General features: G+C 39.2%; 1 protein-coding gene across 2 annotated transcripts in view; it reads right to left on the reverse strand.

Annotated features, from left to right (window-relative positions):
- Positions 1-601: 601 nt before the first annotated feature.
- chchd6a (coiled-coil-helix-coiled-coil-helix domain containing 6a) overlaps positions 602-13,088 on the reverse strand; it is a 546,344-nt gene continuing 533,857 nt past the window's right edge. The window contains exon 9 of one of the 2 annotated variants that reach the window (XM_039771514.1): positions 602-868. In XM_039771514.1, the coding sequence (XP_039627448.1) occupies positions 845-868 (24 nt within the window). In that variant the 3' untranslated portion in view covers positions 602-844. The remainder of the gene's footprint in view (positions 869-13,088) is intronic. The other variant, XM_039771516.1, reaches the window with a different exon arrangement.

Genomic DNA, 13,088 nt, shown 5'->3' on the forward strand with positions numbered 1-13,088 from the left:
CGGAAGGTTGCCGGTTCGAATCTCGTAAATGCCAATAGGGACCTCTGCTCTGTTGGGCCCTTGAGCAAGGCCCTTAACCTGCAATTGCTGAGTGCTTTGAGTAGTGAGAAAAGCGCTATATAAATGCAAAGAATTATTATTAATTATTATTTGTTATGGAGAAATTCACTTTGATATACAGTACGAGTGCTTTGGATTACAAGCACGTTTCCAGAATGAATTATGCTCACAAACCAAGGCACCACTGTATTTCCATCAGCTTGCTGCACACATCACAAGACCTGAGTCTCCTTAGGAAGTCCTGTCTGCTCTGGGCCTTGTTGTCCAGCGCCGGTGTGTCGTCCTTCTTACTGTTAATATGAACGCCCGGTGTAGCTCTGCACCTGAATCATAAGCTCATCTTATTGCAAAGCAGAAGCTCAAATGAAATAACAAAGTGTGGTCAAGGGGCTTCCACTAAGGGTTTCTACCACATTAGGCCAGATTGAATCTGAGAACTCACTATTAAGAGAAAAGTTTTTGTTCACGTCAACGTTGTCATGTCCCACACTCATTTCATAAACTCTACTCATTGCACTAAAACAATATTAAAAAGATTAGCTTTTCTTTAAGTATCATTTGGTATTTTTTTTTATTTTCTTACTCAGTGGTTACATTAATCTCAGAAGAATGAAGGTACAGACCAAAGTGAAATTAAAGTAATCAAGAGAGAAAATGAAAGATGCCTGCTCTGAAATGCTGACAGAGTGTTGTACTTTATTCTCTTGTAGAGGCTCTTCCAAACCAATTAAACCTGCACCAACAAAACTGGACCCCTTCCTGAAGTTCTGGTGTGCAGCCATTTCTATCCGTGATTCACCAACAGCTTCTGAAAAAGAGAAACGGGGAAAAGTGTTAGTCATTCGACTGGCAATACAAGTATGCTGCCAGCCAACATTTAAGCAAATAGAAATAAAAGCTGAATCATATAGAACTTATTAAACCATTGAAATCTCCAAATGTACAATATCATCTTACATTCAGTTAACGACATGAAATGCAGGCCTCAGCTTGTCACCTTCCATTGCTTATTCTCTTCTTCTCTGGAGACCACTGCCATCTCCAAGAGTCACCGAGACATGATCAGTGAATTAAGACAAATCAGGATTTGCCAAACCCTCTGTCTTGGCCAGTCAGTAGACTCCTCGGGGAGCACAATTCAGATATTAGCTCCTGACACAGATGGGCCAGGGCAATGCACAGGGGAAGCCATGATTGTGTCCGTTCAACTGAGGAATGCTCTGTTGTTTTTAGAGGGGAGGCTGACAAGCATTTCATGGTCTTGTTTGTACTTTTGGTACACTTTTAGCGGCTAAATACACAGAGCTGAGATACACTTGACCCTGCTGTGTGTGATGTCTTGTGAATAACTCAAGGATGGCAGCTATGAAGATGGCAGATAAGAAGCCATCAAAATCCTTGTGGATAACAGGTTAATGGACAGTTAGTTAATCAGCAGGGACAGAACAAGACCCTGTCTAACTCACAAATACACATATTTCTACGGACGCAAGTGGAGAAATTGATATCTTTTTAAACAGTAATCAGAATGTATAAATATTTTGTTTCACTGTGGAGGAAGGGGAAAATCATCAGCATCATTCATTCATCCATCCATACTGCTTTTCCGGAACTGGTTGTGGGAAGCCAAAGAAGTGTTATGATGTTCTTATTAATTTTATTACAAGATGTAGTCACGTTTTGCATGGACCTTTTAGGCCTTGTTCACACGGGTGTTAAAATCGAGCGTTTTTGCGTTCGAAGCGTCCGGTGAGCGCGGATCAAGCGCCGAGTGTTTTCTACACGTAGGAGTCAATAAGAGTGTTCACACGGGCTTTGGTGACGTGCGTTTGTCCGGCTGCGCGTTTATACGGCATCAAAAAAACGTTGAATGCAGCTTTTTCTTGGCGTTCAAAACCCAACGAACGCAAGGAAACCGCTTCTAGTTCGTTTTCTGCGCGTTTATTTTACGCTTCAGAGGATTGGGGTGGCATTTCAGTGCATAACACCGGTGTAAGTGCACACTCGACTACTGTTTCCTTACCTCAAAGTGACAAGTAGTCTCTCTTCGGGGCTAACACCAAGTCGCATATTGGTTGATCGGCGTGCAATGTGGCATTGCACCAGCTGCAGCAGACAATCAAAAGTGGAAACCGACATCCGACAGTAATTAAAAAACTTGCGCAGAAATTTTCGCATTTCTTCATAAAGCACAAAAAAAAACTTCTTTTAACCCGACGTTGTGCAATCAGAGAATGAACCCAGTATCGGTGGCGATTTTTTCTCTCCCTACGTCGCCGTATTACGAGTATTTTTAAAACAAGAAGATTAATATCTAACATAGCAAAATGGTCCATATTGAAAGGGGGCACCTCAAATAAAACGACAAGGGCTTTCATATCCAGTTCCCGACACTGCCTCCACAGGTTAACACACAAACTACAATTTGGGCTGCAGGCTGGCTGGCTGGCTGACAGAGACAAACGAACGCCGGTGTAGAAGTCAATCGATCGCCACCACAAAATGCAACATAAACGTCTAGGACGTTCAGAGCAAATTCTTAATCCAAAAACTTAACGCCCGTGTGAACAAGGCCTTATACCTACAGGGTTTTGTTAGCACAAATGAATCTAAATTGCCTATCAGTAATTGAAAGTATGTTTTGGTATACTATATTAATCCTCAATGGGAAATTGTCTTTTTACATGACATTTGTAGATTTAAAGCATCGAAAATGATTGTGTGCCATTACTTTTCTCTGTTTTCTTTTATCGTTCTTCTGCAGTGGCATTTTGCATCACCACCACCTGACCAAAGTCCTGTGCAGCTGCCTGTGATGTTTGAATAAAGGTGGGCACCATACCTTCCCATGAGACCCACTGCATCAAATCCTCTGAGATGAGGCTTAAGAATCAATAAGGAACAACATATGAACACTTATGTTAGGTAAAATGCCTTAGGAGGCTCGGTGCTCTTTTGGCCTTAGAACCCTAGCAGATGTTTTTGGTTTTTTTTCTCCTCCGGCTTATCTGGTGTTTTTTTATTTTTTATTTTCTCACCAGACTCAAATTACTTGATAATCAAAAAATAAGGTATATAATTAAACCAAGAGATAAAACCAGACCCTCCACCAGGGCCACCTGTAATAGAAACTTAGTTCACATTAAAACAAAAAATATATCACCAGCTAAGAAAGAAGCATGCAGTTTTAAATGCTGCTTATTGAACATTCACTCACTTGGAAGTAAAGCTGTTTTGGTAAATGATATCATATCAAGTACAAAATCTGATCCCTGCAGTGGGCTGGCGCCCTGCCCAGGGTTTGTTTCCTGCCTTGCACCCTGTGTTGGCTGGAATTGGCTCCAGCAGACCCCCGTGACCCTGTAGTTAGGATATAGCAGGTTGGATAATGGATGTACAGACTGCATCTCTGTTGTTAGTCATTAGCACTAAAACATAAGTAATATGATAGTTGTAATTTGTTACTAACCCTTACCTATTCTGTTTCTTTTCTCAGTACTCAAATTTGGCACTTGGTGCCACTACCCACCTGCCAAGTTGTTTTGCCTGCCTAAATTGACAGATTTTTATAGTCAAAACAAACAAAGTATTCCAAAAGAACAAAAAAAGAGGCAAAAGGAGTTTCCTAAGGCCTAAAGCAGACAAGTCCAGAAACAAAATCCACAAGAGTGGGGCAACATAAGTCACAAAACCAGAGATCAAAACTAAAGAAAACACACATCTCTCTCGTTTAAAATTGTCCATAATGTTTCCAGGGCAAGATCCAACCTGCGAACGCTGCAATCAAGTTCTGGCCTCACTGGGCCACATGTTTAGGGCATGTACCAAATTAACATCATTTTGGACCAAAATCTTTAAATGCCTTTCAGACAGCCTTGGTGTCACAATCCCTCCTAATCCTCTAACATCCACTGTGTTTGGTGGGCCCCCAGATGGGCTTAAAGTGGAGAAGGACAAACAAACTGTAATGGCCTTTACTGCACTACTGGCACGTTGGCTTATCTTGCTCAACTGGAAGAATCCTAACTCTCTTATTCTAAGTCAGTGGGTAGCTGATGTTATATACTATTTGAGATTGGAAAAAATCAAATTCGGATCTGTACAAAACTTTTTCAACACCTGGCAGGATCCGATCAATAACATTTTAGAATAAACATTTAAATTGAGGAAGCAAGTTCTCTCCTCTCTTTCACTCCATTTCTCTTTCCTCATTTTTTAATTTATCTATTTACTTATTTTTACTAGCTTTAAGCACAGAGCACATTCAAATAACTGTGAGGGACTGCATTTCCCAGAAGCCTTTATAGGGCTGGGGGCGGTCCTTCAACAGAGATGTACAAGTGACCCTGCCTCTTGAGGAACCACCCACTAAATACACGGTACATAGGAGAACAGCAAGACACACATAGATATTAAACAATAATCCAAACAGAAGGCAATAAATAATACATAAACAAGTGAATGAACAGAACAATATTATAAAAAATTGAAAAAATTAATAGCAATTAAATAACACAGTAGAGAGAAAAAAGAAAATGAAACATAACCCGGGGAGGAACCTTGGCTTAACCATAACAATTATGATGTTCTGAAGTCTAGACTAGAAATGGTTTTCTAGGCAGGCAAAACAGAAAAGCCCCCTGATTGAGATAACACCTACAAAAAAGAGAGAGAAGACCCTATCACCTCATTTTATAAGTTATCTGACCCTACGTCTCAGCTGTAAAACTGCGTGGTGTGCTTTAACAGCAGCAGATTAATGTGCTGCAATGAGACTGAAGAAAGGAAGGAAAAGACGCTCAGGGAAAGGAATCGATCCCTCAAGCAGTGGGGCTTAGGGCAGCACTGCACTCCCTACACACATTTTACTAGGTTCAAAAACAATCCATCATGATTAATGGGGTGTGCTAGATGAAATTTCTTCTGACCCATCAGAGTTTCTGTTCCATCAAGACCAGCTAAAGCAAAATTGCAATGTGCAACTGCATCAATGAATCTGGCCACTGCTAGCCAGTTCTTGGATTTGTTTGTTTTTTTTTTATTTTTATATTTCTGAGCCGCTTAACTCCATTAAGGAATGACAAGAGAGGCAATCAAAATAAACACAAAGCAAGTGAAGCTTTGAATGGCTTTGTAACACAAGTAACTTGGGGAAGGATTTTTCACTTGTCTATAGCAACTTACATATTTTTTAAAACAGATGATTTCACATAATGGAATATTTTCCATACATTTGGCAAAAATGAGAAAAATTGAAAAGCAAAGCCTAGGATAGTGGAAACAAACCCATGAAATGGAATTTTATCTGCAAAACCAACAAGTACACTCAAGTTCAATGTCTTAGGTCTTGTGCAGTCCAAGTGCTAAAGACACTGCAAATTCCTGCATTCCAAATTATGGAAATAATAAACTCACTACCTAAAGATAAGGAATAAAGTGCATGGATAACACTTGAACAAGACTATCTTGAGAGGGTTATCTGAAGAGATTGAGGGTAGCTTGGGCAGTAATACCAAATAGAAACCTTTAGTTGCTAAATGAATTGCAGAACTCATCCTAATGTTATTTTTTTAATTGTGTGCCTAAATATTTAAGAAATCAGTGAAAGAGATCATCGGGAGAGCTACAAAACCTTTAGAATTTTAGCAAAATACCAAGTGGCCAACTTATGAGGTAAACTTGCACTTCCCACATAACCACCTGCTCATTCAGGGCTGGCGCCATGTGAACAGACCATGCTATTTAAAGCAGGAACGTGGATAGAAGGGTAGAATGGCCAAGATTAATGATACAAGTGGCTTGGAGGGGTGTGGTAGTGGGCAGCAGATGGCCCAACATGAGTGAATCACAAACAGAATGCGTTGTGGGTTTTTTGTGTGGGTTTACAATGTTGTCACTAGTGCACGAGAAACAGCTATCACATTTCAAACATCAGGTCAAAAGGGGTCCATTAATGGAATGGACCAAATGAGACTTGTATAGTGCAACAGGTTATTGTCAGTCAGCTAATGCCTAAATTCCATGGTGGTATTGTTGTTCAGAAATCGTCAGCAAAAAAAAAAAAAAACGAGCAGAGTGTTCAGAAAGGCAGTCAGCATTTAGACTTTATTGCATAGCATAGGAAACAACTGCAGAGCACATAAAGCTGTCTCAGTTCATGAAGTGAGCCCGGTGGGTTGGCCGCGGTTTGTTTTAATTTCAGTTCTAATCACAAAACATCCCCATTTCGCACATATTTCTCATCATTCACTTTACATGCCATCTTCATAATAATGACCTCATGCTGTACCTGTTTTCGTAACAATTAGCTCGCCTTATTAACTCCTTTCCTCTAATAATCATCAATCTTTCATAACAATCATTAGGACTGGAAGGTCGTGCTTACCTCCTGGCCTGGAGATGGCCATCATCTAATCATGTTTTACATTTCTCACATTCTCACGTTCCTAATCTTGAGCTAATAAAAAGTGGATGTCTTTTAATTGACCAGTTCTCATCTTTAAGTTTGAACCAGGGTGATCCACAAATGAGAAACTGAACTGCTCAGTTAATAATTGCTTGTTGTACCATCATCCAGTAAGACTAAAATCACAGGCAGCTGTGCTGGTAAGAGCTAAGAGCTGAGCTGCACGGAGCTGAACGCAAACGGCTGTTTTGATAATCAACTCTTAAACTCCTGTATAGCTCAATCTTAGCTAACACAATGCAGCTTGCTTTCAACTTGATCATCTAGAATATTCATAAGCCTTAAAATATAAAATCAAATGCCATTTCAAACATGTTTATATGTTTAAAGTGTTTTTGTACTAGCATGCAAGTTTACTTAGTTTTCTTTAAGTTTAAGGGCCTTGAGTATTTGCCGAAACTTGTTTGATCTTTAGTCAGTCAGAAGGCCAAGCAAAGTCGCCATGTCCCAAAATAAAACCTTGTCTACTCAGTTCCCTAAAAAACACAGTGTCCTTGCTTCATAGAAAACAAGGCAAGTAAAAAGAAAGCAGGCCACATTAAAAAACAAAAGCAGTGGCCTGTAAAATAATAATGTCTCTCTAATCCACTTAAAAAGATGTCAAGCTACTCCTTTTAATAGTCAATAGCTCTAAAACCAATAAGAAGGCATATTGATCCTTGATTTAAATCTCAACAGTATTTAAAGAGATACATCAGAATGCCATCACTATATAGTCAAAAGCTCTGTATTTATTCTTGTATTTTGCCTTGAGAGTCATGGCAGTGCTATGCACTGAGGAGTGCTACACAAGAACAAAGCAGTTTTTACCACTGTATTGTATTTTTTAAGGGGGCAGTGATAGATTGGACATCTAGCTCTGTGATGAGGATCACTTGTATTCTGTTTTGTGTGTTGTATTGACTCCATTTTTTGACACCCATTGCATGCCCAGCCTATCTAGAAGCTGGTTTCCCTTTGAATCGCTTTTCCTAAAATATCTTCCATTTCTTTTGGCAGAATTGCATTTGTTTTTGGTTCTTGTCTTCTTAGGAAGTCAAGGCTGGGGGGGCTGTCAAAAAAAAGGCCTGTTTAAGCCAATTGAGGCATCCCTTTGTGTGATTTTAGGCAATACAAGAAATAAATTAGTGTTGTTGTCGATTAGGCAGCAGTGTGCCGATTATGGATAGTTGTGTCAAGAGGGTAAGGCTTCAAGCAACCAGCACAGACAATTCTTGGAATGGCTTAATGTAGTTGCCTCATCAGTCACCAGGTCTCAATCCATTCAAGCATCTGTGGGATAAGATGGAACAAGCCATATGGAGTACAGACCTACCATTACCTAATTTTCAGTAAGTAGAGGAAAGGTTAAAGTCCTAATACGTCATCCCATCTGACATCTTGTTGAGTTTATACTCTAAATGAATTCAGGCTGTTGTGCGAGCAAATGTGATATGAACCTGCTGTTATATCAGGATACGTATCTAATAAAAATATTTATCTAGCTCAAGAAGACTCTAGGTGTCTCCCTGAATCTGAATATTTGATACACTCAGTAAGTCATAAGGCGAGTTTTGTCAGAAAAAAAATATTTTTCAATGATCTGACTGACTCAGTCAAAAACGGAGCTCGGCTGACATTCAAATGTGTAAGTGTAGTCTGTTCTTTGTTTAATTTCAATGACTTAAGCTGAAATAGATTGTAACGCTTTTAAACTTGTTTGGGACTTCCCGCAATGGGACGACACACTGAACAGCGTCCCGAAGCGCGATCGCCACATCTGTAGAGGACAGTTTATCAGCGGTCTCCCAACGCTACAATGGCTCGGAACTAAAGCAGATCTGAGTCGATCGCAGTTGCGCTATAAGTGCTTGTCGTCGATGGGTCATGCAAGGAACATTATAAATGCAGGGAACAGGATTACCTGGCCACGACCCTGCCTGACTGCTGTGTCTGTGTATAGGAGAGTGGTAGATCCTGCTGCAATAAATAACCGCGCTGTTCTTGTTTCAAGCTGAATAAAGCTGACTTTGCTAAAGTACTGAGACTCAGCCTTGTGTTTTGGGGTGCAAGACAGGGACTCACATGTCACAAGATGTTCTATTGTAATTACAACTAATAAATAAATTTGAATAGTAGTTTGAAAAATAACAATAATGTTACGCTACAAACCAAAAAGGTTGGCAAGAAAGTTTTGCTACACATGATTTTACATAATTTATTACAGAATAGATGGAATATACTGATTTGGTATACAAGATGAACAGTGCCTAGAAAAAGTATTCAGCCCTTGGAAGTTTATACATTTTCTTTTCATACAACACTGAATTACAGTGGATTTAATTTGCCTTTTTTGACATTGATCAACAAAAAAGAGTCTTTAATGTCAAAGGGAAAACAGATGGAAAGTGGTTTAAAATTAATTACAAATGTCAGTCAGTCATTTTTCAACCCGCTATTTACTAACACAGTAACACAGGGTCACAGCTGGGAAAACACAAAATAACCAATCACATAAGGAGTCACCCCTTTTAAAATGATACCTCTAGATCATCACTGGCGCAGCCAGGTGGTTTCAGAAGTCTCAGAATTAGTTCAGTGGAGATCACCTGTCTGGGAATTCAGATGGCTGTCGTCTAAATGCCCCTTATCTGGAAGGCCCAACTTGTACTGAGTCAGTATGGTGGCCTCACCTACACGGTGAAGACAACAGGATACTAAAAGGAAATCTATGAAAAGTCGACTGAAAAGCACAAGTCAGGGGATGGAAACAAGAAAATATTCAAGTCACTGAATATCCTTTGGAGTCCAGTGAAATCAGTCATTAAGAATTGAAAAAAGCAAAACCTGAGTGCAGCACGGTGGTAGCAGTATCAATATGTGGGAATGCTTCTCCACAGTAAGTCCTGGAAGGTTTGTGAAAATGAACGAGGCAAAACCTGATACGCTCCACAAGAAACCTGCACCTTGGGAGAAGATTTGATTTCCATCAAGATGACAACCCCAAGCATAAAGCTAAAGCTGCACAAGAGTGACTTCAGACAACAGTATGAATGTCCTGGGGTGGCTGAGTCAGAGTCCAGAAATCAATCCAGTTGAGAACTTGTGGCTGGGCTTGAAAAAGGCTGTTCACTTGTGATCTTCCTTTACTTCTAACACAGCTTGAGCAGTATTTCAAAGCTTTGAAAAGAAGAATGTCAACAAATGACAGCATCCAGAACACATAAACTCAAGGCTTTCACGTTTGCCAACAGGGGCATCAGCTCAATATTGACTTAAAGGGTGTGAATACTTATGGGATCAATTATTTTGATTTTGATGATCACTTTAGAGCACTTTGCAGAGATCTGTGTTCACTTTAACATTAAACAGTCATTTTTCTGTTGATCATTATCAAAAAAAAACAAATTAAACCTAGTTTGGGATGAGAATAAAATGTGAAAACTTCTAAGGTGTTGTATACATGTATACAGGTGAACTACACAACAATCTAGAAACGGGATAAAGAGGATTAGATACTTTTATTACAAGAAATCAGTACTACATTATGAAGCTGATGCCAATTAAGAACAAAGGATAATACAAAGAACCTATGGGGTACAGCAACAAGTTAGTAACTTTTAAGTCCTTTTGGGATCGATAAAATACATAAAATGACAACACTGTCTTTTCAACCAAATGCAACTGGGTATGACATAAAACATTTCATATGCATCTCCTTAATATTCTAGACATTTGCTCAAATAATTTCAGAATGTGAATTTCAAAACTCACTATGAAAGTACTTTTATTACGCATTTCTATTACGCATTTCTTATTATTAAGGACTAATTAAAATGCCTGACAGACAGACAGACAGACAGACAGATAGACAGATAGACAGATAGATAGATAGATAGATAGATAGATAGATAGATAGATAGATAGATAGATAGATAGATAGATAGATAGATAGAGTAACGGTCAGCTGGGACACTTGCCTAGCTGGCAGGCCTGGAGAGTGGAAGGACTGGGAAAGGAGCAGTATCTCCCCGGAACATGAGAGGACAGCCACCCTGGTGGGTGTCGGAGCCATGGAAACATAGCATGGAAGTTCAACCCTGTGGGAGCCTGTAACCACTACCAAGGGGCACCTGGATATTTGCTAAACCTTGGAATGTAGCACTTCCATCATACCAGGACCAGGAAGTGCTAGAGGAAGACCATCAAGGAGCACCTGGGAGTCTGGGAGAAGTCTGGGAGCAGGAGTCAGGAGGCAGAGGACAGAGCTTGCAGGAGAGGAGTGGAGGTAGCAGGAGAAAAGATGAATAGAAAAATTGAAAAGGAAAGGACTGAGCTGTTGTAGCTGATTGGTGCACTGTGTGCGGTGCTGTAACAGAAGAAAAGAAATAATGTGTGCTTTTTGGACTTACAGTATGTGCCCTATGTCCATCTGTGGCTGGGCTGATCTTCACAATAGGATCCCAGATGGGTCTGCCTGCCCGTTAACTGGCAGGGGACCCGATATAAAAAAAATAAAATAAAATAATAATAATAATTTTGTGGACAGCCTGGCACAGTGTAACAGGAAGCACACATGCATAGATAGATAGATAGATAGATAGATAGATAGATAGATAGATAGATAGATAGATAGATAGTACTTTATTTGTCCCCAGAGGAAAAATTGGCTATTTACAAAGGCTCTTTAAATAAATAAATACATAAATAGATAAGTAAATAAATAAACAAAACAAACAAATATTCACAACCATCTTGGACATCATTGGTGATGACAGCAGCATGCTCAGCCATAACTGCCACGCAGTTTCCAGCAGGTTTAAGATTCACATTCTGAACTCTGCTGTGTTTGTAAGCTTGACAACAACTGTCTTTTTATACACTTCAAGCAGAGTTTCAGTAACTCAACAACACTGTGACAAAAAGCTCAGCTTGTCGTGTGCAGCCAAGACATCTATAGTGACAGCACCTTAAACTGTGACTCTTACGAAGTGCTTGTTCAGTGCACAAGGCAGCTGCCATTTCTTTCATTCATTATGAAGGCGACTTATGGGCTTGTCAATGTAACACAGGTGGTGTTCATACTGTATCTGTGGACAGTGGAACAATAATCTAAGACATGTAGTCTAAACATTCAAGTTTTAAACATGTAATTGTATAACTCAGAACTAAGCATGGGACCCAGGAAGCCTGCGACCGAGTGCCATGTCCGGTCACCCACAGAGTGCCTTCAGTCATCATGGAGTACTGTGGTGATATCAGGTGAACTTCAGTCTAGCAAGCCAGAAGTGTGTGAATTGTTTTCACAATGTGAACAAAAATGAAGTCATATGAAGTACTGCATAGATAAAAAAATATAAAAGGGCAAACTGTTTAAAAGCAGTACTTAACCAGAAAATAATAATTATCTATCAGCATAAATAAAACAACAGCAGCGGATTGTTGGAAGCACACATTAAGTTTAAAACATCAATATTTATCTCGTAAGGAGCATTTCTTTCTTACCTACAGTATATTCTTTGCACTGCTAATTAAGCCAGGTGCATTGCTTTTAATTTAAGGCTGAATAAATAAGCTTTAATTATTAACTCAGAACAATAAGATTCATGTTGGGTGGTTTCAAATGTCACCAAATCACGTCTTTTACACTTTTACAAATTACATTTTAACTTTTCTTCATGTAATGATGATTTTAGGAATTCTGGAATGGCGTCCGAGGTTTTGTGTCATTAGATTTGACAAAACTCATTTAGCGCGTTATTCTATTGTTCTTTCTAAAACGTATTAATGCTCATTTTCACTGATTTTAGGTGAAAGAAACTTTGCAGCTACAAGATTTTTTTTTCCTCATTTCAGACCAGGGTTTTAGGATTTCTTTCACTGCTTTCTGAATTGCACTTATAACATGTAATTGATATAAGAAGCCACTTTGTGTCATGAGCTAGGACTCCCAAAGCACATTATCCCCAGTAAGTTCCAAAATTGCTTCCAAAAATGCTTACTAGAGAGGGGTAAAACACCAAACTCTGGGGGGATATGAAGGCAACACAGAATCTTTTGAAAAATAAAGATGTTTATTTCTGCAAAAATGCTTCTATCAAGAATGAAGCTCCGTGAAGCACAAAAGGCAAAATGGAGTTGCCTAAAACAAAATGTAATTCAGGCAAACAAGGTCCCAATACAGAAATCCAGAAATGTGACCAAAAGGGGCAGAGCAGAAAGTCCGAAGAATGCATAAAATCACAAACAAAGCACAAAGAAATCTCATCATTTGCAGGCACATTCAAAATGGCCCATCAGATACTGTGGAAGGGACATAACTAAGGCAAGATCAAAAAGAAGGTTTAATACATATACTATAGTTAACAAAAGCAACATTAACATAAGTCAATGGCATACAAATGAACAAAGAAGACATGAAACAAGACTTTGGACACTAGCCGGGGGTAACCCTGTCTGAAACATCAAACTAAGGGCCCTGCACTAAAAAGTCAAAAATTGTCAATGAAAGTTACACATCAACTGGTGAGTATTACTTATGTTTTCTGGATTTATTAATAGAAAATTAAATGAAAGTGCATGT

The sequence above is a fragment of the Polypterus senegalus genome, chromosome 12 (assembly GCF_016835505.1).
Source record: "Polypterus senegalus isolate Bchr_013 chromosome 12, ASM1683550v1, whole genome shotgun sequence".
In the NCBI taxonomy this organism is placed as follows: domain Eukaryota; kingdom Metazoa; phylum Chordata; class Cladistia; order Polypteriformes; family Polypteridae; genus Polypterus; species Polypterus senegalus.